General features: G+C 46.3%; 1 protein-coding gene across 1 annotated transcript in view; it reads right to left on the bottom strand.

Annotated features, from left to right (window-relative positions):
* Positions 1-26,588, bottom strand: part of FHOD3 (formin homology 2 domain containing 3) — a 372,798-nt gene that overhangs the window by 11,834 nt on the left and 334,376 nt on the right. Inside the window, 3 exon segments of the mRNA XM_048511340.1 lie at positions 5,268-5,472; positions 9,436-9,626; positions 23,824-23,985. Of these exon segments, the coding sequence (XP_048367297.1) occupies positions 5,268-5,472; positions 9,436-9,626; positions 23,824-23,985 (558 nt within the window).

The raw sequence follows: 26,588 nt of genomic DNA, 5'->3' as shown, positions 1-26,588 counted from the left end.
CTGCTTTAGGACTTTCCTCACGATTCTCTGTTATTTCCACGTTTGAGAGCCTGACACCAGCATGGTCAATTGGCCATGCTGGCAGGGGCTGATGGGAATTGTAGTCCATAACATCTGGAGTGCCAAAGGTTCACCACCACTGCTCTAGGTCCTCCTCCCTGATTGCAGCCTGGTCTGGGCTGTGCCGGCTTCGCCCCACTCTGTGGAAATGTTGAGGCCTATTGATTGCAGCTAGGTTGGGGCTGTGCTGGCTCCACCCTTCTAGGTGGAATAGCTGAGACCTCCTGCTTCCTAGGTAATCCAGCGAAGTGGCTCAGCCTCAACAGCAGTTGTGAAGAGGGATAGACAACCGATAGCAAAGGACTGAACAGCAAAACTGTTGATTTACTGGTCTAAGTGCCAGCTAGCGACTGCTTTGAGAATATTGATACAATCCACGATAGATGCCCTGCAAGGGAAGGACTTGATCCCCCTGCCCTTGTGTGACAAGAATCAACATACAAGTTGATTCTGAATTGCAGGAGGGCATGTTTGCATTTCAAGACTCCTTTGGTGCACACCTGTGCTTTCCAAAACGGCTTCCATGCTAAAAACCTATCTTTGTAAATGTTTTCTAGTTTTGCAGTCAGCACTCCTGCCTAAGCCTGAAAAAGTCTCCTACGCCGATAGCCAGGAACACCACTAGTTCCCGTCTGAAATTAACCCGGTATGAAGCAGAGGCTGGAGCAGAAGGTTGATTCCCCACAGTCAATTAATCGCGTGATACTCACACAAAATATCAAGGATTCAGGAAGAACTTCCCACTGCCTGATCGACAAACAAGGATCCATCCCGGTTTTGGGGCTCATTCTCCCCCATATCTCATGTCTTTGCTGAACCTGCTTGAAGTACTACTTTTTCAAAAAACACGTCCTCAACCCAGTTTGGAGGGGAGGATTGGGGGTCTAATCTTGGTTCAAATTTCCCGCCCTGGAGCGTGACGCAAATGCCTTACACCCAATCAGTGCGCGCAGTGCTGTTCTCGCAAGAGCACAAAAGAACAATAACCGACAAGAAACTTGGGCAGGGGAGATGTGCTGACGTGATGACGTCATAAGGTCAGCACGTTTTTGCGGGAGAAAAAAGGTCCCGCCCCAACATGGCACAATAGCCAATCAGGAGAGACCCGCCAAGCCGATCGTGTGGTAGTGGGGATTGTTACATTTCTTGAATCCGAGATAGGCCCAGATGTCTTCACTAGAAACATGCTACGGTGGGTAGGTTGAAGAAAGACAGTGTGGTCTAGTGGTTGAAGTGTAAGAGTAGGATCTGTGAGTTTCAGATCTTCACTTTGCCACGGAAGCTCGCTGGGTGAGTATGAACCAATCACATACTCTCTGACTAACCTACCTCTCAAGATTGTTGTGAGGATAAAATGGAGGAGAGGAGAACAGCGTAAATCACTTTGGGTCCCCATGGAGGAGTGGGATGACGGCATATAAACAAAGCAAATATAAATATATAAAAATAAAAACACTATGGAATACCTCAATGAAGGCTGACCAAAATAACGCAACACAGTTTGTGAGCTTCTGAAGTCTCTAGCGCAGGGGTGGCCAACCTGGGGTGCTCCAGATGTTCATGGACTACAATTGGCCAAGCTGGCAGGGGCTGATGGGAATTGTAGTCCATGAACATCAGGCCTGGAGTTCCCAGGTTAACACCTCCACCACACAAAATAAATATGGGTATGTGCCCTGGATGGGTACGTGCCCTGGATCTTGATGTCTCACCTTGTAAGCATCCTGTGTGCATTAGAGGGATTGAAAATGGTGTTAGTTTGAGCTTTCGCTCTTGGCTGAGGGAAGAATAAGCTCAGTTCTGTTTATTTATAATAATCTTTTGACTAGCAGGTTAAAAAAAAGAGAGAAAACGAAAACGTAATCAATACACAATCAGCAAGATCACACTTCTTTCACATCAACCAGTGATCTCAACACCCTACTGGCTATATACCAAAACTTAACCACTGTGTAAGAAGTGTCACCTTATCCTCAAGTAAAGACCTGACCTTAAATTCATTCATCTGAATATCTAAAAACTCTGGACAGCAAAAACAAAATCAAACATTTTTTAATATCCTGACAAATGTTAGAATATCAGGCAGGTTCTCTGCTGTTGGGATTTTACAGATCTCTACAGAGATTCCATTAGCTCAGAGTTTTCTGCAGCTCCCTGAGACAGCAGATGGTCCAGGTGTCGGCCTCCTCCGGACCTCAGATGAGAGCTCCGTTTTCCCAGAGGGACCCAACAAAATTCCTCCTTGCTCCCCGAGTCCCCTTTTCCACCCACAGCCTGGGTCAAAAAACCTTTTCCTGGACCCTCTAAGGCATAGGTGTCAAAATTGAGGCCCTCCAGATGTTATGGACTACAGCTCCCATCATTCCCTGCCAGCATCATGCTGGCAGGGGATGATGGGAACTGTAGTCCATAACACCTGGAGGGCTGCAAGTTTGACACCTGTGTGCTATATGATTTCTTCCTGAAGTCCTTTCTAGCCTTTTGGAACCTCCACATTCCTGCTCTCTGCTTGGTGCATGTATGTGGTGTGGGGAGAGCTTGACCAATCCCATTAGCATTTCTAAAAAGATGGCTGAGGTGAAGGGGTCAGCTAGGGCACTGACTTCCCCATTCCTCCTGTCCCAAGGGGGAAAAACAGTTAAAAGTTTCCTTCAAACCTCATATGGAAAAAGCCTGTTTTTTCACTAAAACAATGAGTGTAGATTTGATGGATTATTTCTCAAATGTGCGCTAGACATCCAATTTATTACTTCTGAGCCCATTAGATCCTGAAATGCACTGATCACATTACAACAGAACAACAATGCAGACTCCACACTGAGTAGAAGGGCAGAATAAGAATGATAAACATTTTCTACCTAAGTGAATTATAAATATGCACCCCGCACAGGTGGAGGAGAAATCTCTCTCTTTCTCTGCAACCCAGTATCCACGAGCCAATCTTTGGGTGTTTTCCCACTTATAGTAGCTGCGGGCTACTGTAGCCAAGTAGCCCGGGGTCCCCCGGCACTCCCCACTACAGGGGCGGTGACAACGCACCCGCCCGGCAGCTACCGCTTTACCTCAACGCATAGCGTCATTCCTGCGCTCTTCAAAGCGATGCCTTTTGATGACCCTGGGGTGAGTTCAGGGAAGCCAATTTGTAGCGCCAGAAATGGCAGCGCTGAAACCAGCGGCGCAGCATGGGGAAGTGATGCGTGGCAGAGTGGGGAAATGCCCTTAGTTAAAACATGGGTACGGAGTGGCGGGATTTAAATAATTTAGCAACCGGTTCCGGTGGCATTCAAATAATTTAACAACTGGTTGTTTACAAGCACCATTTTAACAACCGGTTCTGCCGAAGTGGTGGGAACCGACTGAATCCCACCACTGGACTATGGAAGTGCCACATATCATGCCTCATTGTGAAGGGCAGACGCAGCCCAGTTTCTTAGCGGAGGCTAGCTTTAAAAGAAAACTAGTACAGTAATACTACAGCCTGAAGTTCTTTTACAATGAGTCAAGTATCCAGTATCTGGAATGTCACTGCCAAGAAACCCCTGCTAAATGCCAGTCAGTCCCTGATTTGAGGCCTGGCCTGTTGGGGTCTCGTATTGTCGGTGTGGGGTGCTGCTTCTCTTGTAATCAGCTGGTCCACACTCCGAGAATGTACATAATGGCCGAAGCTTGGCTGATGCCAAAGCCCAGGCAGAGAGCTCCTACAGCTTGATGAGGCATTTGCCTCTAATCGAGGCAGCCAGAGTTGTATTTCTAAGACAGATGGAAACTTTTATTAAGTTCTGGCATGTCTTTAAACTTTATTTGGACCCAGGGAAACAGCACTAGCTTAAAAGAAGGTTCTAAAAAAACTCAGGAAATTTCTAAAGGTCACTTGACAGAGGAAGGTAATCTCTCTCTCTCTTTTTTAATTGTAAGCTGGAAACCGAACTGTTTTCCATCCCATATAATACTGAGTACATAGATCCATGGTGGCGAACCTTGGCACTCCAGATGTTATGGACTACAATTCCCATCAGCCCCTGCCAGCATGGTCAATTGGCTGATGGGAATTATCCCATAGTCCATCTGGAAGGTCGCCACCACTATTCCTGGGCTCGATACTCTATTTTAGCACTTAATCAATTCTTTGTGCATTCAAGGAATGGTCACAAATGCAAACACCTTTTCCCTGAGACACTGAATTCACATCCCGAGTTTGGAAATCCGGTTGGAAGGTGGTTTACAGCAACAACAAATATTTACGATTGTCACGAGACCAGAATTTGTCAATTACAACAGACAGAGTTCAATCTAAAGAAGTTGCATTATAAATTTTGTATTAAAATACACATCAAATGCCGGATAAAAGATCAATACCACAACTATAAACAGACCTTCTAATCTCTAATCTCTATATCTCTTATATTGTGACCTTCTAATCCACAGGTGTCAAACTCGCGGCCCTCCAGATGTTATGGACTACAGTTCCCATCATTCCCTGCCAGCGAAATGCTTTGGCGAGGGATGATAAGGAACTATAATCCTTCTGGAGGAACATGGTTAACATATTCCTGCAATGTCTAATCTCTAAACAAATATTTCATCAGATCTATCTCAGCATTCTCCAAAGAATATTTCAACAGAGGGATAATAATACACATTCTGTCATCAGTGCTTGAGTTATCTGCTGTTAAGGTTAGGGTGGATAGCATATGGTGAACTGTGAGGGCAGAGCAGGGAAATGCAGGCAGAAGTAGGGACAGCTGGTGAATGAACTGAGCCTCACAACCTCTCAATGGAGGGGGGCAGAACAGTGACAAAGGGAGGGGAAACTGTGTCCGGGACATGAACTGCCCTCGCTTCTACCTCCTGCCCGGCTTAAACACCCCACCCTGCCCCGCCACGTGACTGCTATGGCGGCGCCCAGGGCAAGCCGCCCCAGATGTCCCCATTGCATCTCCACCTCTGGAGCAGAATCATCCAAATGAGCCCTGGCTGTTGTACCCTCTTGATCCAGACTCCCCCTCGCTGGACGTAGGCAGTCTCTGCTTGAGAAGGCTTATCAAAGCTCAGAAGAAACCCTGACACGTGAGGCAGTGGCCACAAACCATTTTCAGTTCGCAAAGTGGAGAAGTCAGAAGGGCTAACGGCTGGAGCGCCTGGCCTACAGCCGGCTGGCCACAAAACTTTAGACGCTGCCATGGACTGAGAATGAATTTGCCACTTACGTCTGTGATCATCTTCCCTCTGGTTTTATTCCTCTCCCTGTGATTGGCTCGTTTTTGCTTCTGTTGCAAAACCCGTTCTCTGGTTGTGCGGTACTCCAGGGCGAATTCACTAATGATTTTGCAGAACTTATTGATGTCTTCACATCTTTCGGATGTCATTATAAGGATATGGATATTACATAAATAATAAGAGCGAAAGTGGAACCTGAAAAACAAACACTTCCCTTGTGAGTTATCTTGACAGTTCCCTTTCAGCTAAATTCCTCCAGTCTCCCTGGAGCTCTTATAACAGTGATGGCGAACCTTTTTGAGACCGAGTGCCCAAATTGCAACCCAAACCCCACTTATTTATCGCAAAGTGCCAACCCGGCAATCTATCCTGAAAGCTGAGGTTTTCATTTAGAAAAAAAACAGTTGGCTCCCCCTTCCTCCACCCCACCCGCTCGAAAGCAGGGGGCCACAGCCTGCCTTTGCCTCCCAACAAGTCCTTCCAGCAGCACCACTCTGTGCCCCTCTCTAGCATCTCTGACTCACTCTGTGCTCTCCCTACCCTCCGGGCAGCAGCTAACTGGAGCCACAGGCACCAGGCACATATCGGCCCTCGGAGTCCTCTCACCTGCTCACCGTGGAGTGCGCACACATGCCGTGCTCCAGTGGCTCCAGGCCAGTTTAGATGTGGTGTGTGAGGGTGGGTGATTTTCCCACTCCCACATGATGAACTCCTGTCGCGGCCAGTGCCACAGAGAGGGTCTCCGAGTGCCACCTCTTGGCAATCCCATTTACTGCATAAGGTCGTTACGCCATTACTGTCTTATAACGTTGGTGTTTTCATCATTCACAATGCAGGTGAAGAGCTTGGCTTACTAGCAGAGTTGCAGGCACAAGGAGGCAACCTGGCATCTTCACCGACTTTTTCACCAGAACAGACAAGACTTGGTCTGTTGCGCATGCTTTCAGACTATGAGCTTGTTTTACATTCTTCCTTTAGCTTCCAGTTATTTTCATGGGTTCAATCAACATAATTACCACAGCTTATAATTACAAACACAAAAAACACATAAAAACCTCAGATGTCTTCTTCCCAACCTGTTTTTCACATGTGATAAAATGTCTAATAGAACCCTGACTGCGTTCAACTGTTAATTCAGTAATGAATGAAAAATGTCCTGGGTGGTGGTGCTGAACGGCATATTTATTACATTTAAATTTAATTTGTTTGTCTTGCTTGAGCTTCAAAGAGACAGAGAGGATGTTTGGAAAAGTCTAGACAAAAAGAATGAAGATTTACAGGCTAACCACACAGAAGGAAAGTATTTCAAGTTCATGGAGGAAGTTATAAAATCCAGATCTCTGAGTGTGGTGTACTTCAGGTCCTCAATTTTATAATGCTGCAGCATTATTTGAGATGTGTTATTATTCCTGGTTTTGCTGATATTTCTCTAATGACGATTCATTCCCACTGAACAACTGTGTTTAGAGACACAAAAGGATTCCTCACTGTTTTCCTTGTCTTTACTAAAAAGGAACCGCTGTGGGAACAGAACTGACTCACGCCTCAGGCTGAATCAGACTCCAGGTCTATTCAGTCAGAACTGTCTACTTGGACTGGCAGCCGCCACTCTGGGCCTCAAGGGGAGGGCTCCCACATCATCTACTACAGTGGTTCTCAACCTGGGGGTCGGGACCCCTTTGGGAGGTTGAACGACCCTTTCACAGAGGGTTGCTCTTAAGACTCTCACCATCAATGCGTTCTCCATCTGTAAAATGGATAAAACTTAAGGTTGGGGCAGAGGTGGGATCCAGCAGGTTCTCACAGGTTCCCGAGAGCAGGTTACTTAATTATTTGTGTATTATTGTGCGAGAGGGTTACTTAATGGGTGATGATTTTGCCCACGTGATTTTTGCCTTAGTTCTAGACCCTCACTCTGCAGCAGTGGCGCTGGGAGCTTGAAGCAGTCCTAGCAGGTGAAGTGCGCTGGGCGTGTGTGGCAGCCTGCGCCTGCGTGCATTGTTCCGCCCAAGGACGGTACGCGGCGGCTGCATCATGCCAGCTTTGCCCGCCCAGGAATGCCCTACGCGTGAATGTCGCCAGCCTGCGCTCCCGGTGGGTGCCCTGCCCAGAGCTCCCCACTGGCTCGCTATCATTTTACAGTTTGAATCCCACCACCATGGGAACCTGTTACTAAATTTTTTGGATCCCACCACTGGGTTGAGGGTCACCACAACATGAAGAAGTGTATTAAAGGGTTGCGGCATTAGGAAGGTTGAGAACCACTGATCTACTACCTGATCCCTTTTAACTGGAGATGTCAAGGATTGAACCTGGGACCCTGCACATTCCAAACAGATGCTCTGCTGAGCCACAGCCCCCCCCCCCAAACTGGAAAAGCAAAACCATGGCAAGGTTTTCTTAGGAGGCCCTTAAGGCCCACAGAACAAATACAAGGGGTGAGTGTAGTGTAACAAAGGGAACAAGAACAACAGTAAGTCTAAACTTGATGGAAATAAATGCAGTCCCACTATGGGCCTTTCCCCACTTACCTTAAGCCCCGCGCTACTTGAGGAGAGTAGCGCAGGGTCCTCGGCAACTCCCACGAGAGGGCGGCTAAGCGCCAGCTTAGGCTGCCCGGATGCGCTACGTATGTCGCTCAGCCCTCAGCAGCATCCCTGCGGCACTCTTTGAAAGGGTGCCTTTGATGAAACCCGTGTCATCAGCGACGCGCTGAGCCCAGCGCCAGCTGGATGCTGCGCGACTAGCAGACGCATTGCACAGCAAAAAGGGCCCACAAAGGTAAAGTGGAAAGGGCCTATATTGAAAATAAAGCCAGTTATAGGGCCCAGTGGTGGCGAACCTTTGGCACTCCAGATGTTATGGACTACAATTCCCATCAGCCCCTGCCAGCATGGCCAATTGGCTTTGCTGGCAGCGGGAATGATGGTAATTGATCCATAACATGTGGAGAATGCCAAAACGCTTGCCCTGGCAACCACGCCATAAACTGTGAATGAAGCTGCGTAAACAAGGCTCTTGTTTGTTTGTTTGTTATTTATTTATTTATTAGACTTATAAACCGCCCTCCCCTGGAGGGTTCAGGGCGGTGAAACACAATCTTATAGTATAAAAGCTCCCACTGCAACTTATGAGGTAAGTTACTACCACAAAGGGTACAGTCAATATTTGGTGAAACAAGACAACAAAGAAAGTACAGAGGTGAATGAGGCCCCATGAGGAGAGACAGACTATTTGTAATCATATGCAAAATGACTGAAGGGTTTAGCTTGACTATTTGCACCCTTTGGGGGTCTTGCTCACCTTATTGTACTTTCTTTATTGTCTGTTTCACCAAACATTGACTGTACGATATTGACTGAGAAACCTGGATTGCTTGTGTACACTGTCTTTAGCACTAGCTTACCTCATAGGTTGCAGTAGGAGCTTTTATACCACGGCCTATTTGTGCTTTCAGGGCAGTGGGAATGATACCGAACATGCCCTGAAACAAAGGCCCCTTCCGCACACGCAAAATAATGCGTTTTCAAACCACTTTCACAACTGTTTGCAAGTGGATTTTGCCATTCCGCACAGCTTCAAAGAGCACTGAAAGCAGTTTGAAAGTGCATTATTCTGCATGTGCGGAATGAGCCAAAGACTGAGTGGATTTTGCTATTCTGCACAGCTTCAAAGAGCACTGAAAACAGTTTGAAAGTGCATTATTCTGCATGTGCAGAATGAGCCAAAGACTGCCCAGCCAATTCTCAGCCTATCTCAAAACTCCAAATGTGTCCACAGGGCCAAAAAGACTGGGGTCCCCTGGTACTGACTTTGGTGAACCCCTCTGTATAATTCGGTATGAGGCAGCTTACATATTAGTTAGGTTGTCTGATCTACAGTGTACAATGATGGGGGAATAAGAATGAAATAACCCCCAGGGCACGCATAGATCTGGAGCACAGTTTGGCTGTGTCCCCCGGGTAAGACTTTCAGACAATGAAGCCAGAATTAGTTTCACTGTGACTACTGAAAAAAGGAGTTGGTGAATTCAACCACTAAAGTCAAAGCCAAGGGGAAAATGGTTTGAACAAGTGAAAAATTCACAGCATGATAGTTTGAAGAGCTCATAAACTGGAAGGCATTTTAACAGCATGTCAGTATACTCAGATTTGGTACCTGTTAATTATTCTCCTGTGGACAATCTTGAGGATTATTATTCGTTCTGCACAGTCTTTCAGGAACTCGGACATTTTTTGCTTTAGAGATGGTTTCATTTCATGTTTTGCTATTGCTTTCAGATGATCCCATGATGCTTTGCATCGCTTCTCCATCTGACACAAGTTGTCCTGAAGTTGTTCGAAGTCAACCTGAAAAGATGCAAAAAGAAATCCAGAAAAGTGATTGATATCAGCTCATAAATTGTGCATGGAACCCCAGGATACGTCTGGCTTCTTCCTCCACATGAAAAAGCTGCATCTCAACCAGGCAAACCCAGCCTACGTGCAGCTCACCAGGGGTGGGAGGGAAAGCTTGCACCCCGAGCTTCCCTGGCTGGTGGCAAGCTGCACACCAACAGCAATGGACAAAGAGCCTCCAAGTAACCCAGAAGAAGTTAGCAATAACCAATCCAACTTTTCATTCTTTTCAGGAGGCAACTCAGAGGGGGACATTTTTTGGGTCAGTTTGAACTACTGTTTCTGCAACAGCCTGATTGAATTCTGAACAAATCTCCAAGGAGATCTTGGCATCAGGCAATCCATTTGCCAATGCTCCAGGGATCCTGAGTTCCCAGACTCTTGTTCTACGGTTGGCCCATTTGACCTTCCCTCTTCTCTATTTTCCTTGTCTGGAGATAATTCTTTTCAGCCTGGCACTTGAGATGAAATATGCTTTTCAAAATTTAAATCTTTATGGCAAGCACCAAAGGATCTTAAGAACATAAGAACATAAGAACAAGCCAGCTGGATCAGACCAGAGTCCATCTAGTCCAGCTCTCTGCTACTCGCAGTGGCCCACCAGGTGCCTTTGGGAGCTCACATGTAGGATGTGTGAGCATAATGGCCTTCTCAAGTGCTGCTGCTCTGAAAGCACCCTGGTCTGTTAAGGTATTTGCAATCTCAGATCATAAGGAGGGATCAAGATTGGTAGCCATAAGTCGACTTCTCCTCCATAAAATCTGTCCAAGCCCCTTTTAAAGCTATCCAGGTTAGTGGCCATCACCATCCTCCTGTGGCAGCATATTCCAAACACCCAATCACACGCGTTTAGCGTGAAGAAGCAAGTTTACTTTTATTAGTCCTTGATTCTTCCCCAGCATCATTTCTACAATGAATGCCCCCCCTGGTTCTAGTATTGTGAGAAAGAGAAAAAATCTCTCTCTGTCAACATTTCTACCCCATGCATAATTCTTATAGGACTTCAATCATATTCCCCTCAGACGTCTCCTCTCCAAACTAAAGAGTCCCAAACGCTGCAGCCTCTCCTCATAAGGAAGGTGCTCCAATCCTTCAATCATCCTCGTTGCCCTTCTCTGCCCTTTTTCTATCTCTTCAATATCCTTTTTGAGATGCGGCGACCAGAACTGGACACAGTACTCCAAGTGCGGTCGCACCACTGCTTTATATATCTTAATTGCTTTTCTTAAGATGCTTTACCTACACAAGTGAACTCTTATAAACAAGTGCAACGGTGTGAGCAAAAGTCAAGTCCAGGAGAACCATGAAGAATAATAAGATGTCCAGAGCACAAGCTCCCAAGAGTCATTCTCAGATGTGATTGTGTGAAACATGCTTTGAGCACTGGAGGTCTTTGGCCACATAGTTTAATTGTTGCAAACAGAATTTAGGCCTTTCCCACATGCTTGTTTGCAATGTATCTTGCTACCAAATGCTACGTAGTTTTCTTTTCATTCTGCATGTTTTCCCCTCCGCTTGATTCTGGGAACATTTCACCTTGACTTTTCCCTCCCATTTTTCCCCCTGAGCACTTTTACCACAATTTTAAAAAAACAAAACATTTCCCTGCCAGCTTCCCTTGATCACACAATCATGTTGAAAGGGTCTTTATTATATCAGCATGGTCATTTTAATCCCAAATGAGCAATGTCACGATAAGGCAAAGGCACAATTAGGAGCAAGTGGAATTGACAAGCAAAGTTACTTTTGGAAGGGACACTATGGTACTTTACTGAAGCAGTTCCTTGTCAATTTCCTCTTGAAAAAAGCAACTTCCCTTGTCAATTTCACTTGCTCCCAATTCCAGACTCATGGAATCTTTGCCTCAACCTGTCTTTGCTCATTCAGAATAAAATGGACCAAGACGATACAATTGACCAGACTTGCATCTCTGCCCTTATGTAATATTGCTAATGCAATAGAGAATTTTAAAAAAATCCTTTAGAAAACAGAGGATGAGGGGGAGGAGAAGATGGCTGAACGGGAGGGTAGTTCTAGGAATAATATGTTTTTAGCAGCAGCCTGTGGAACAAATACAACTGAAGAGACAAGGGGAAAATAACAGGGGGAATGGAGGTGCACAGAATTCCTTCACAGAAAATGTTTCCAAGACACAAGGTCTGATCACTCGGAAAATCTGTGGTAAGTAGTGCATGCAGAAAAGGCCTTAACCAAGGGGGGGGGGGATCCCTTACAAGACACTATCTTCTCTATTAATGATAAAAAGTGTTTCAATGACACAGCCTTAGAAGCTAGCAGGAAGGTCCTCAGATTTATTCCTAACAGATTCTGCCAAAGCAGCCTGATTTCCGTCTTTGACAGAGTGATGTCTCAGTTTACTGGATCACGGGAATGCCATTAACGTTGTTGACCTTGAGTTCAGTAAAGCTGATAGGCAAGCTAGAGCACTATTATTATTATTATTATTATTATTATTATTATTATTATTATTATTATTATTATTATTATTATTACATTGTTAAATAATAATAAATGGGCCATGAAGCATTATAATAATAATATGTATAATAACTCAGAGCTGATGAATATATTATTTGATTGTAATGGTGATTTCGTGTACAACAACAAATCCAAATACAATGGCAGTAAATATAAATATATAACGTATAAAAATACACAAATTCCAATAATAACGTCACTTAAAACACAACAGCAACATGCATTGGCTTACAGTATTTAATTGATTAATTTAATTCAAACGAATTAAATGGATGGCGTCCAGTCTTAAGGCTGGGAGGGGACCAGCAGTGCCAGGATGGTAGCACAGTACAAAGGCAATGCCAGAGATTGTACAGACCAGCCATTCTCAACCAGGGTTCCCTGGTACCCTGAGAGATTGCCGTGAGCATGTCAAAATTGCAGCGACAAAGCGTACTACCGCCCTCATTTTTTGTGGTGGCTCCTCACGGCGCCTGTGCAAGGGAGACATGTGGAGTTGGCTCCATGGAAGTGAGGGGCCTGCCACAAGGTTCAGCAGCTGCACTCCGCAGTGCTTCCCTTCACCCTGGGAGGAAGGTGGGGTGTGTGTGAAGCAGAGGCGCCAAAGGGAGGGAAGGTGGAGGGTGTGTGGCAGGGGAGTACGTGAGATATGAAGAGTGAGGTCAAGGGTACCCTGACCTCGAAAAGGTTGGGAAACACTGGTATAGAAACAGTACAGAGCATCGGGGGAGGGGGCGTTTGACTTCTTCAAAAGACTATTGGGATTAAAAAAATGTACCATGCAGATATACTCAGTGTGGACAGGGAACTGGTTGGAGAACCACACCCAAATGCTCAATGGCATTTTGTCTGATCGGGGGGAGGTATCCAGTGGGGGGCTACCAGGCTTGGTTCTGGCCCTGGCCCTTTTCAATATTTTTATAAATTATTTTGATGAAGGGGTAGAGGGGATTGCAGACCTCAAAATGGGAGGACTTGCAAATACCCTGGAAGATAAAGATAGAATTCAGTGAGAACTGAACACACTGGAAAAGTGGGAAGGTGAGAACAAGGTGCAATTCAACAAGGACAAGTGCAGAAGTCTACATCTGGGTAACAAAACCGAGAAGCACACAAGCTGCATGGGGATACAGTTTTGAGTAGCAGTGTATGTGAACAAGATCTTTCTTGGGGTAAAGGTAGACCATACAACATGAGTAACTAGCGCAGATGTGCGATGCAGCAGCAAAAGGCCAATGCGGTTCTTGGATGTGTATCAACAAAGGCAGCATAAACATTCCAAACGTTCGACAAGATGTCATAATCCTGTTATATGCTGCTTTGTTCAGGCTGCACCTGGAGTACAGTGTGCAGTTCTGGAGGCCTCACTTCAAAAAGGATGTGGACAGAATGGAGCAGGTGTAGAGGAGAGCAACAAGGATGGCTGGGGATTGGAGACCCAGCCCTATGAAGAAAGTCTGAGGGACTTGGGAATGTTTACTCTGGAAAAGAGGGGGTGGAGGGGAAAGTCATGACTGCCCTCTTGAAGTATTTGAAGGGCTGTAACTTAGAGGACAGCAGAGAGCTTTTCCTATTGGCAGCAGAGGGTAGAATTCCTAATAATGGGTTTGCCAGCTTTTTCTTTCTTTTGAGTCCTTTAAATTTCCTATCGATATTCCTCATATTGCTATTGCTCAGGCTTATTATCATTAATTTTTGCTTTCTGGGGAGAAGCCAGCTACTAAACTCCTGGAAATACCAGAAGGAGTAGAAACCCTGAAGCAAGGGAAAACACTCAAGTCTGCCCACTCTCAGGATCCACAGGGCTTCCAGAATACAGGGAGCCATAAGTGTGAGCGTGTCTGCAACGAAAACTCTGCTGCAAGGGAAACGTACCCCCAATGCGCATCAGAGCACCAGTGAATAATTGGCCCCTGTCTCTTCAGTAAAAGCACACAACATTAGCTTACAGCAGACCTGGGCATTATACGGCCCGCGGGCCACATCCGGCCCGCCGGATGACCCTGACTGGCCCCCCTGCTTAGCCATGCTTTGGGGAGAGCGAGACAACTGAAAGCCCCGCAGAAGGCGGTTGCCTTGGCTGCCGCTTCTGCGGGCTTTCAAGCGCCTAAGCCCCCCCTGTCTCTTTGGCCCGACCCCTCCACAATATTTCCTTCTGAGCTTCCTTATGTGGCCCCATGGAAAAAAAATATTGCCTACACCCCTGGCTTACATATGAGACTGGATCCAGCAATTTTAAATTCCTTTAGGGTCCAAAGTTTTTTTTCCTCATGAAAAGAGAAAATTTTTTAATCTAAGAAGAGGCTGTCAAGATCTTTCTTGGTACTCAAGGAGCAAAGATCGTCTTGCGCAATAAAGAAGCAAATACTTTACTTGCTAAGTGTATTTCCTTAAATATGTATCACTCACAGCCCAGACTGCAGCTTTCCAAAAGCACATGGAATAAGGATGAGGCCTCTGGCAGCTTTGCTAGCAGGTTCGTTTTAAAAAACCCGATGGAGATTGCCAGCTCAGTGATGGGATTTTTCCTACCTAACTTTTGAAAGTACAATTCATTCTTTGGCCTGAAAGGGAATGGTAAATACTGTGAAAATATGAAGTCTTTTCAAAATCCTGGTTCATTTAGGAAATGAGGATGCCCTGATCAAATGTATTTGCTCCGGTCAAACCACCGGCACGTGCGCCTTTCGTGCACCAGCTAATTCTCAGGGGTTGACTTCTTTGGGGAGACTGAAGGCTACAGTAGCGGCTTCAAGCTCGTCAGAAGCTGGGAACTAAATAAGATTGGCCACGGTCAGTACTTGGATGGGAGTCTACCAAGGATGGGAGTCCACCAAGAAAGCAGCGGCAAACCACATCTGCTTGTTCCTTGCCTAGAGAAATGCTCCGCTGTTGCGGCCATAATCGGTTGAGGCTGGACTGGCGTATTCTTCTTCCAGGACCAAACTAGACATTAAGTGGGAAATTCATGAAAAGTCTCTTGGAGGGTTTTTTTTTTATGAACCATCATCTTCAGATGATCCTACTGGGTGGGGTTTGGAAGATCCACTGCTTAACTTTCCCTGCTGTTTCTCTACTCAGAACCCAATTCCTGAGAGCTGTTTTTCATCCTTGAGGAGGACTGTATAAATTCCCTATTCCTTTTATTCTGTATAGAGAAAAATACCATGAGTGAATAAGATGCCAGAGGAGACAAGGTTAAGCTAGTGTGACCAGACATCCCGCTTTTGGCGGGACAGTCCCGCTTTTGACTGATTTGTCCCGCGTCCCGCGGGGTTTTTTAAATGTCCCAATTTTTGGAAGGCTGCCTTGCTGCCTTCTGGGGCACTCCCATTTCAGCCCTGTCACAGGGTGGAAACGGGAGCTCCTAGACATCTTCTCTGACAATGCAGCATATGATCGCATGGTGTCCCGCTTTAAAAAGGTGAAAATCTGGTCACCTTGGGTGAAGCCATCTCTTCCCACTGCTCGTTCCTCCTTTCAAACTGGAGGATTTCTACATGTGCTTTCCCATGGGAAAATATTGCTAGGTCTGTCTCTCGTGCACAATGTGTCATTTAGCCCATAACCTACAATCGGAGTTGGGATTATGTACACAAAATGTTCAGATTCTACACCCTGAAGTTCACTTCAAGGCTCAGAATAGCACATGGATATTATTAAGTGTCATGAGGTTACCAGGTCCATTCAGCCAAACTGGCAGGGGAAATTTACTGGCAGCAGGGGAAGGCCTAGGCTGGTGTTGCTGCGATGTCCTTTCCAGCATGCACTGGAAATGACATCATCACATTACTGGTGACACAGGTTGCTCTGGTATTTGGGCATAAACTCTATGGTTGATACCTTTTTAACATAGAGTTTTTGTGCAAATACAAGGATGTTCCAGGTTGCTGGTAATGATGACACCATACTAGCCAAGGTCTCTTCTTGATGCTGGCAAGTCCCCCAGGCCCCCAGGCGGCCAATTGATTGGCAGCAGTGATCAGTGGGGAACTGACTGTGTCAAATGAGGTAAATTTACAGCGCAATCCATGGGGGGTGGGGAGGGTTTCCACTGTGGTCTGGGATGGCACCATCATGGCACAGCATGGAAAACTAAAAAACACTTCTGGGCCAATCTGAAAACCCCTATGAGCTTTGCCACACTAAAATATGGCATATGTCGCCAGATGGTATAGGGCACAGGTGTCAAACTCGCGGCCCTCCAGATGTTATGGACTACAGTTCCCATCATCCCCTGCCAGCATGATGCTGGCAGGGGATGATGGGAACTGTAGTCCATAACATCTGGAGGGCCACGAGTTTGACACCTATGGTATAGGGGATATTCCTGGGCTGAAAGCCCCGTAGTAGATGGCTAAAGTCAGCTCCAGCCAGGGAATGCTTTGGATTGTACACTCATGCAGCAGAGAAGCAGCAGTTCACGCAGCAGCTTCTGCCAGCATGTTAGTACCTCACCGGCCCATTTGCCCCTGCTGCCAGTGGAGGGCACATCCACCCCGATGCACCTTTGCGCCACTTCTGAAACTCCATTTGTTTCCCCTCTTCTCTCCTCCCCAATCTCCTGCACTGTCACTGAGAAATTCCAAACAGGTCCACTCAGAAGGTCAATTTTATTCAACAAGGCTTATTTCCAGGAAAGTTTTTGTAGGATTCGTTCACGAATATAAATTGTGCGTTCCAAAATTCAGAATGTTTTGTCATGAAGTAAAATTAAGGAGACGTTGGCCAGGATGTCAAAGAGAACAGATGACAAGGACTTCGAATCTGCAAAAGTTAAAAATCTACATACAGATTCAGGGAGTAAACATTCATATAGAAAGGCAGTCCATGTCAGACTCTCGGACGTGGAAATAACAGAGACCGTAGGAAAGTCCAAAAGCAGTTTATTCCAGGTAATACGAAGAGTAACAATGTAAAGCAGGATCTGAGCTAGAGAGCTCAGATCCAGGACTTATATCCTTTAATGCCCCCGTTTCGCCCCACACCAAATGTTCACTACAGTTTCTACTACAAAGCTACAAAGAACCTGGGAACCTTTCACACCTCTTTGAAGATGGGCTGGTGCCAGGAGATTGCTAGGAAAGGAATAGGGAAACAGGGAAACAATTGCAAATCACACACAGCAAGACATCAAGATACTGACAGGCATGGTCCTGACAGTCCATGCCAGTTCCTAAGATGCCTCTGCTCGTAGGGTTCTTAGAGGAAACAAAGTAGACAAATATTTCTGTTTACAATTTATGTCATGGACATTCCAGATCTCTCTCTCTTTTCTTTTTTAAGAACCTGTACAATGGTCAGGAGAGAAAGATTGATTTTCTTTTTCCTGGAGTGCAGTATGCAGACGGCCTGCCTTCCAGTCATTAGCCAGGCCTGCTTTTGCGCAACCAAGATTACAGGGTGTATCATCACCATGCACAGCTGAGTTCAACAACCTCATTGCTCTACTATATTATTCTAATGTGTTTGCAGCTGGGATCCTCCAACTTGAAACGAAAGAGCACGTGCTACCCCCACCCCGTTCCAACTAATGGGACTTGCCGTCCCTCCCTCCTAGGGAGGATTTTTAAAAGTGGGGTTGCCGGACGCCTCTTACGATTATCGCTGCTTTAAATTGTTTTAACTAGTGTTTTAGCTGTATTTTATGTTGTACACCGCCCAGAGCCCCTTGGGGATGGGGCAGTATAAAAATCTAAATAATAAATAAATAAAATAAATAAATATCTCTATGTTTGTGCCCATTCTCAGTGCCCAAATTCTGCCCTGATATTTTTAGTCCAAATGCCAGAGAAACTAAGACACCACCAGTCACCCAATACGCAGAACAAAGTCTCCAGACAGAAATCAGCGAAGCTTTACTACACCAACAAGTATTTACTATTTAAATACTGTATGTTTGTATCTGTAATATAATGTAATGAACATACAACGCATTGTACGTTTTTTTCAGCTGCAGTTTTATACATCCAACAAAATTTCTACATTAATCCTGTGGATCACCTTAAAGCTGACTCATACACAGAGGCGTGCCAGGGGCAAATGGCGCCCGGAGACAAATTGTCTTCAGGACGCCCCCCAGGGTCCGCCCCCCTCTGCCCTCAACCCCACCCATGTCACCATGGATATGGGAAAGGTCTAGGGTGCCCACCTCCCCCCCAGACTCCCCCTGCTGGCTGGGCTCCCAGCCGGCAGCCTGCAGTCTCTTCTGACCTCCCCTCTGGGCAGGCCAGAAGAGTCTGCAGTCCTGGCCTCTGAGACCTTCTTTTATAAGCACTGAGGCCAGGGGGTGGGGCCTGGGGAGCAGGAAGGGGTGGGACTTCCTGCTCCCCAAGCCCCACTCCCTGCCTCAGTGCTTATAAAAGGTCTCTGAGGGCGGGACTGCAGTCTCTCCTGGCCTGCCCGGAGGGGAGGTCAGAAGAGACTGCTGGCTGCTGGCTGGGAGCCCAGTGGCGGGGGGGAGGGAGGGTGGAGGCCAGGGTTGGGTTGATGGCGCTTGGAGGCAGCAGAAAGTCCTGCTGTCTCATCGTTTTTGTGTGCCTCGGACGGGGTCGAGGCACACGAAAACGACCAGACAGCAGGACTTCCTGGTCACGTGGGGGGCTGATTTTGTGCCCCCCATGTGACCAGAAGAGTGGCACCCGGGGACAAGGGGTACCCCTTGTCCCTAGGCAGATACGCCACTGCTCATACACGGTAGTATGAGTCAATCATAATAGTGATTGATCATGAAATTCAAAAATGCCTGCAGTAATATTTTAAAGCCCAAATATAAGAAATGGCTACTATCACTTATCACCTAGCCAACAGATCATAGAACCTGCAGTTATGTGTATATTGCTTCAACTCAGAATAGCAGAATAAAAAAGAACAGTCAAAATTAGGTTCCTTGGAATGAAGACACCAACAATTTAATCCTATATTAGAACGCCATTTACTGAGAAAGATTATATTAATTTCTTAGAAAAAATATGTTCAGTATACTTCATGGGAAACACTGTAGTCTATGCTGTTTAACTTCCTTGAAGTTTTTGCAAGATATATACGGGTCATATGAAGTCCAAGCTGTAATGTAACTCTCAATGAAATCGTCATACTTTATTTATGCCAATTTTCCTTAAATAAGATTTCTCATACTTGAAGTCTGCACTATTAAGCAGCCTGGATGGGTTCCAGACTTCAAAATCATTGATTTGTGGCAGCCAGCGGGAAGAGGGGAAGAGAGACTGCTACAGTGAACCATTGCTAAATTTGAAAGTGCAGAATAATCCTAATGGAAAAGGCTCGAGGCACAGTAGGAATGAACAAAGTTCATACTAAACAAACTTCGACAGAATGTAAGACAAGGAACTCTCTCTTTCGGTATAATTCGGAAGCTTTGAGTCACGCTCCCCCCGAGCGCACGCATAGGACCTCAGCCTCAGTAAAAACACTGGATTCACTCCTTGTATGACCACCTTTCCAATCACCCTTCCAAAATACCTGTTGTTTGCCTTCAGACACAACTTTCTCATTCTTAGGGCCTTTCCCCACTTACCTTCTGCTGCACGCTATTCTACCCAAATAGCGCGGGGTTCCGCGGCACTCCCCACTACAGCAAGGTGACCAGCCGTCCCGCTTTTGGCGGGACAGTCACGGTTTTCGGCAACGCGTCCCGCGGGGTTTTAAAATTTTCCCGATTACTAGGCAGTGCGCCAGCGGGAGTGCGCACATGGCCACAGGAGCGCACTGCCTTTTGTGGCGCTCCCCGGTTTCCTGCCCTGTCACAGGGCGGGAAACAGGGAAGCACCCCAGAAGGCAGTGCGGCAGCGCGCACGCCACCGCAGGAGCGCATTGCCTTTTGCGATGCCCTGTCACAGGGTGGGGAAACAGGGAAGCGCCCCAGAAGGCAGTGCGGCAGCGCGGGAGGTGCATGCGGCCGCAGGAGCGCACTGCTTCTGGGGCGCTTCCCTGTTTCCCCGCCTAACCGGGGAGCGCCGCAAAAAGCAGTGTGTTCCTGTGGCCGCGCGGGTGCGCACGCGCCCCGCGTTACAAAATTAAAAATCTGGTCATCTTATACTACAGGGGCGGTGACAATGCAGCTGCCCTGAAGCTGCCGCTCTCGCGCCCCCTCCGCGTGAGTCATTCCTGGCACTCTTCAAAACGGCGCCTTTTGATGACCCTGCGCAGAGCGCGGGGTCGTGGGGAAGCCCGGGCGCGTGCCAGAAATGACACGCACTGAGAGTAGCGCGCAGCAAAGGGGGAACGACCAAAGTGGGGAAACGGCCTTAGTTGCCCTCTCAGTCAATTCACCCAAGAACACAACATGTTCAGAACATTTCTTCTGGCTATCTGTACACACAATACCTAATGCTTAGACTGTCATGGCTTCTGCTAAGGATGAGGGACAGAATATACACAAATGGAAACAGGAAAAGAAAGGTCTGCTGGGATGGGGACCAAGGGAGAATAATAAACCCTCTGAGTACTATGAGGAATCTCTCTTAGCTTTTCCTCCTTTGAGACATTCTTACACCTAGGCTCCATCTTAACTCCAAGAGATATTATGAGCACAAGGTCCTGAGCTCACCAGGGGATGTCCAACTCTGGTGCCCCAGATGTTCATGGACTACGATTCCCATCAATCCCTGCCAGCATGGCCAACTGGCTGACAGGAATTGTAGTCCATGAACATCTGGGGCACCAGAGTTGGACACCCCTGCCCTAGATAGTGAAACCATAGTAACGGATGATTTCTAAATGCGTACAACTTCAATAATTATATTGCCTGTCTTTAATTACCATCTACAGGGATATTCATTCATTCATTGATTATTTATTTTATGATATTTTTTTACTCTACCTCAGGGGTCTTCAAACTATGGCCCTCCAGAGATTCATGGACTACAGTTCCCATGAGCCTCTGCCAGCATGGCCAAGTGGCAGGGCTGATGGGAATTGTAGTTCATTAACATCTGGAGGGCCATAGTTTGAAGAACCCTGCTCTACCTTGTACAAAGATCTCTAGATGACTCACAAGAAAATCAAATAAGAAAACATACCAATAAAAACAGAATAACAATAAGACAAGACAATGAAAACACCATTAAATTAAACCAACACCCACTCCCTCACACCCACCGACCCACCCAGACCAGCAGCTATAGGTGGGCTTCTAGCTAGCTGCCCAGGTGAGGCCATGTGCCATGTGCCTAAAACTGTAAAGAGTAGGTGCCCAGAGAATAATTGAGGGGAAGGGATGCACAGTTACCACTGAGATTTATTCACATTTATGTTCATCATTCAGTTCACTGTGTTTACATTTTGCTGCGTGCACTTTGGGGTTGGGTTCTGGTTCCGGCTTGAAATGAGAAGCTGTTTAGTGATGAGCTCCATCCAAGGCCAGATAAACCTTTTTTTTTATAACTTTTTATAATCTTTTTAATAGACTGTAACTCAAAGCTGTTAAAGCCTGTAGACAAAACTAATCAACTTCCCAGATACTAATTGCAGCAGATAAGAAGGAAAAGCATCTGAATATGGGGCGTAGGAAGCACCAGAGAGACGCAGAGGAAAATACTCCAACAGCCAAACAACTTAAAATTGCTGACTTTTATAACATCCAAGTTCCTACTGTAAACCGCTTCTCAGCTCTAACTGTATCTGAAGATGAAAGAGTGGATGATAAGGAGGCAAGCCGAGTTTGTGAAAATATAAATAATACGGAAGAGTCTGAAAACTCTACAGAAGGAAAAGAAATTGTCTCGAAAGCTCCAGAGCTGCTAGACCAGGTAGCATGTTCCAATATATTGAAACTCACTGCTGCGACAGTTGAACATATCTATAAGGAGATAAGGATGCTAAACTGCACAATGGAAACTGTGTGCACTTTTTATTTTCTTATTAAATTCCTTTGCCTTTTCAATGGGGCTAATCAGATTTCGGTGACATATGTTAAAGCCCCTGCACAGTTCATGCAAGAAGAAAGGGGTGAGGGTAACGGTTAACTCCCCTGGAGTGTTCAATAAGGTCTGCTGACAGAAAAGGGAGAGGGGAAGGCGCGGTTTCCAAAGGGAGCTTTTGAATAGCTCAAGTTCTCAGGGAAGGACATGCTATAATAATTGGCTTAATGTAGGTGATGATATCCAGAGAGAAAAAAGAATGACTTAGGGAGAGGAGAAACCTGGCTGGCCAAGTGATTAGTGATGGCTGCATATGTTTCTCACTCCTACATGGGCAGAAATGAATGCTTCCAAAATCCATTTCTCCTCAGGTTGTATGGAATAATTTGCAACGAAAGGAAACGTTCATATAGATATGGGCACTACAGCGAAACTCAAGCATGTTTGTAGAACTCTCTTGGCTACAGGGGTTCTTAGGGTTAGGCTAGCCTAATTTTGTTGGGTCTCAGAAGTGAAATGAGGTGGGCCCTGGTTACTACTTGGAGGGGGACCAGCAAGGAAATCCAGGGTTGCTAGGCAGGGGCAGGCAACGACAAACCACCTCGGAACATTTCTAGCCTTGAAAACCCTACAGGGTTTCCATAAATCAGCCGCCGCCGCCGCCGCCACCATCATGCTGTGCCATAAATTTGGTAGGAAGAGACTTTTTGTCTTCCTGCCTAGCTTCCAGGTTGAAAGGCCCTTCTTGCCCTGGTGTCCAACATGGGGAAGAGACAGTGTAGAACAGTGGTGGTGAACGTATAGCACGGGTGCCAGAGGTGGCACTCAGAGCCCTCTCTGTGGGCACGGGCAAACAGAGTCGCCCCCACCCCCCAGACACATATCTAGGCTGGCCTGGAACTGCTGGGCTCAATTATTAGCATTAAACCTAAGACCTAGTTTTGGGGAAGCAGTGTAGGTAACCCTGTTAAGTGCTGTTAAACCCCACTGATTTGCATGCAAAGAACTAAAGCGTGATCCTTTACCTGGGAGTAAGCTTGGTTGCTGGCAATGGGGCTTGTTCTGAGTAAACGCTTCTAGGGTTGTGATTCACCCATTGGAAGAGTTGCACGGTTGCTTCAAAGCAAAGCCACCAACTACCATCAAGCTTACTCCTGAGTAACACACACCTCGGAGCCAACCATTTTTTCTTAACTAAAACCTCAGTATTCAGGTTAAACTGCCATGTTGGCACTTCGTGATAAATAAGTGGGTTTTGGGTTGCAATTTGGGCACTTGGTCTCGAAAAGGTTCGCCATCACTGGTGTAGAAGGAAGGCCATGCTATCTCAGAAACGGAGGCATTTGCACTCACAAAGCCATGGCAACGTGCAAAGTAATTCCAACTCCTGGTTGAAGTGGCATCTCTCACAGAACTATTTGTCCTATTAAATGCTTCAGATTTTCTATTATAGTATATTGGCTTTGGTCTTAAGGAACAGTCTGCCTGTTAACAGATCTTGATGAGAAAACCACTTGACAGAAAAATGAAGGGGGGCGGTGTGGGGAAAAGGGCCAGAAACAGAGTTCCTAGATCTTAAAAATTCCAAGGGAATGATATAAACAAAGCCATATTTCTGAGCATTGTTGTGCTTCTAAACGAAAGCAAAGAAAACAGGCAGAAAAGGAAAACTTGAAAGCTTCACCGACACCATTTTTTCTCCTCGCAGAGGCTGATAAAGATCTCATCTGTCTCAGGAAAAGGAAATTTCCTTGCACTCAAAGACATACCTTGGCTGACCTAGTGATGGCCCCAATCTCAGAATAAAGGTCAGTGCTGTCTGGGAATTTCTCCACCACTATTGTGCAGACATGATGCAGAAGAGACTGCTTATGCACGGTGTCCTTCACTTCTGGAACCTTCTCGAGGTAGCTCAGTTCAAAGGCTTTGGCCTGCACAAAGGGAAGGGGGTGGGGGGAGAGTTAACATGAAGAATGCCCTTCTCTGCGCCAGCCAGTTTTCTTTCAAAAAATTCCGAACTTAGGATGTGTGAGGAGAAGAGAATGCTCTCAAGAGGTTCCAGGCTAAGGAAGGGGAGTACAGATCATTAAAACTGATGAAGAATCAGGAGATTTCTCTGTCTTTTAGTTACATTTAAGCAAGGAGTAATTTACCTGAAGCAATCGTCATTGGAAATAACAAAGTACAGAAAGTGGTGAAAGTAGTTTCTAAGGCAGACCTGGGCATTATACTGCCTGCGGGCCACATCCGGCCCGCCGGATGACCCTGACTGGCCCCCCTGCCGTGTTGGGGAGTGAGGCGTCTTTGAAAGCCCCGCAGAAGCCGGTTGCCTTGGCTGCCGGCTTCTGCGGGGCTTTCAAAAGCGCCTCGCCCCCCTGCCTTTTGGCCCGGCCCTGCACAATATTTTCTGTTTCTTATGCAGCCCTATGGAAAAAATAATTGCCCACCCCTGTTCTAAGGGCATCCTAAGTGGATTAATACACATTTCCCAAGAGACAGTTGGCTTTTTGGGGAAACTCTTAAAACAAAAACAACCCCTCCTCCCAGTGTATCATAATAATATACTCTCCATACTCTACCTATCTATCCCTCTCCAGGATCGGGTCTGTCCACACTGTAAAAACCAAGTGGAGACTCTTGCTCACATTATACTTGACTGCCCGAGATTATTAGGATTATTAGGATTATTTCTCTCCTGGGCGGGTCTTAGACAAATCTGAAAGAGACTCTGACAACTCTGTTGTGGAGCTTTTGTTAAATAACACAGAGGCCACGCTCTTGGAAAAAGTAGCAAAATCTCTTTTACAAGTGACAGAATTTTCTAAGTAACGTCCAATGCTAGATACAGTTTATCTGTCTGTGTTTTGAATGTACTTTTGATTTGTACTTCAGAAATGTCTGTAATGCTCTGGAGCCTATTTTAATATGCCTAATAAAAGCTGTTGTATTGTATTGTACTCTCCATACTTATTATGGACAGCCCTGACCTGGATGGCCCAAGATAGCCCGACAGAAGCTACCAGGGTCAGCCCTAGTCAGGACTTGGATGGGAGACCCACAAAAAGGTCAAGGTTCATGGTGCAGAGGCCGGCAATGGCAAAACACCTCTGTTTGTCTTTTGGTGTGTCCGGCGTAGGCCAGGCTGGCCTGATCTCATCAGATCTTGGAAGCTAAGCAGCGTCAACCCTGATTGGATGGGAGACCACCAAGGAAGTCCAGGGTTGTGACGTGGAGGCAGGCAATGGCCAAGCACCTCTGCTTGTCTCTTCCTTTAAAAAAACTTGTGGGGCAACCGTAAGTCAACTGTGACTTGACAGCCCTTTCCATCACCACTTGATAGACAACTGGATGAAAAGGTTTTGTATAAATATGTGCAAGGTGGGAAGAAATCTACATAATCAGTGACTGAATCTGTAAATGTTGGTGCTTCATGAAGGGCATTTTACCTGAGGGCTCCTACCTTCCCCCCTTCAGTAAAGGGCTACCAAGGTATTTCTATAGTATATCTTCGCCGTACCTCCGGCGTACCTTAATGCTAGCCCGACTGAACATCCTACCCTCAGCAGTCCTGAGCGGCAGATTTCTCCAGATCCCATACCAACAAAGAACGTGTCCCTGCTCACAAAAAGCCATCGAAACAATCGAGCACGTCCTCCTAGATTGCAAACTATATGCTTCATCTAGAAGACAATATATAGACCCATATACGGAGAACTATGCCTACTCATCAGACAAGGTCAAAGCTTTCTATCTGCTTTGTGATTGGTCTCCTCAGAGATCCCTAGACGTTGCCAAATTCTTGGCGCTGGCACAACAGATTTGCCACAGATTTTAGTTTGTTTGTTTGTTTGTTTATTGATTGATTGATTGATTGATTAATTGATTGTTTTAACTGCTGGAAATGTCTGAACCTACTTATTTTAACTTGATTCTCCTCAACCTCTCTGTTGTATTTTAAACTCATGCCAATAAAAGGTTGTTGATGATGATGATGTTGGTGCTTGATCACAGTGTGACCAAGAAATGGCAAATTCAGAGCAGGAAGGGACTTGGCTCTCAAGGGCTCCCATAAAGCACAGAGGCAGAAGAAGAGAATGGATTTATATCCCACATTTCTCAACTGCAAGGAGTCTCGAAGCAGCTTACAAACTCCTTTTCCCTTTTTTCTCCCCACAACAGACACCTTGTGAGGTAGGTGGGGCTAAAGGTCACCCAGCAGGCTCCATGTGTGGGAGCGGGGAAACAAATCTAGTTCACCGGATAAGAGTCTGCCACTCATGTAAAGGAGTGGAGAATCCAACCTGGTTCTCCAGAGCAGAGTTCACCTGCTTTAACTACTGCACTACACGGGCAGAGTAATTGGGCTCTAATTGCAAGGCGAACCAGACCTTCAGAAGCCCACCCAGTTGCTGGCCCAACCTAAACCAAACTGCGTCACGGTTCTGATGCATGGATTGCGTGCAGCCCAAGAAGGGACGGTGCTGGTCCCTGTAGTGCTGCTGCTGGCGGCTGGGAGTGATCGTCGGATCCATGC

The sequence above is a fragment of the Sphaerodactylus townsendi genome, linkage group LG11 (assembly GCF_021028975.2).
Source record: "Sphaerodactylus townsendi isolate TG3544 linkage group LG11, MPM_Stown_v2.3, whole genome shotgun sequence".
Lineage (NCBI taxonomy): Eukaryota > Metazoa > Chordata > Lepidosauria > Squamata > Sphaerodactylidae > Sphaerodactylus > Sphaerodactylus townsendi.
The sequence above is the reverse complement of the archived record's forward strand: the minus strand, read 5'-3'. Positions and strand labels throughout refer to the sequence as shown.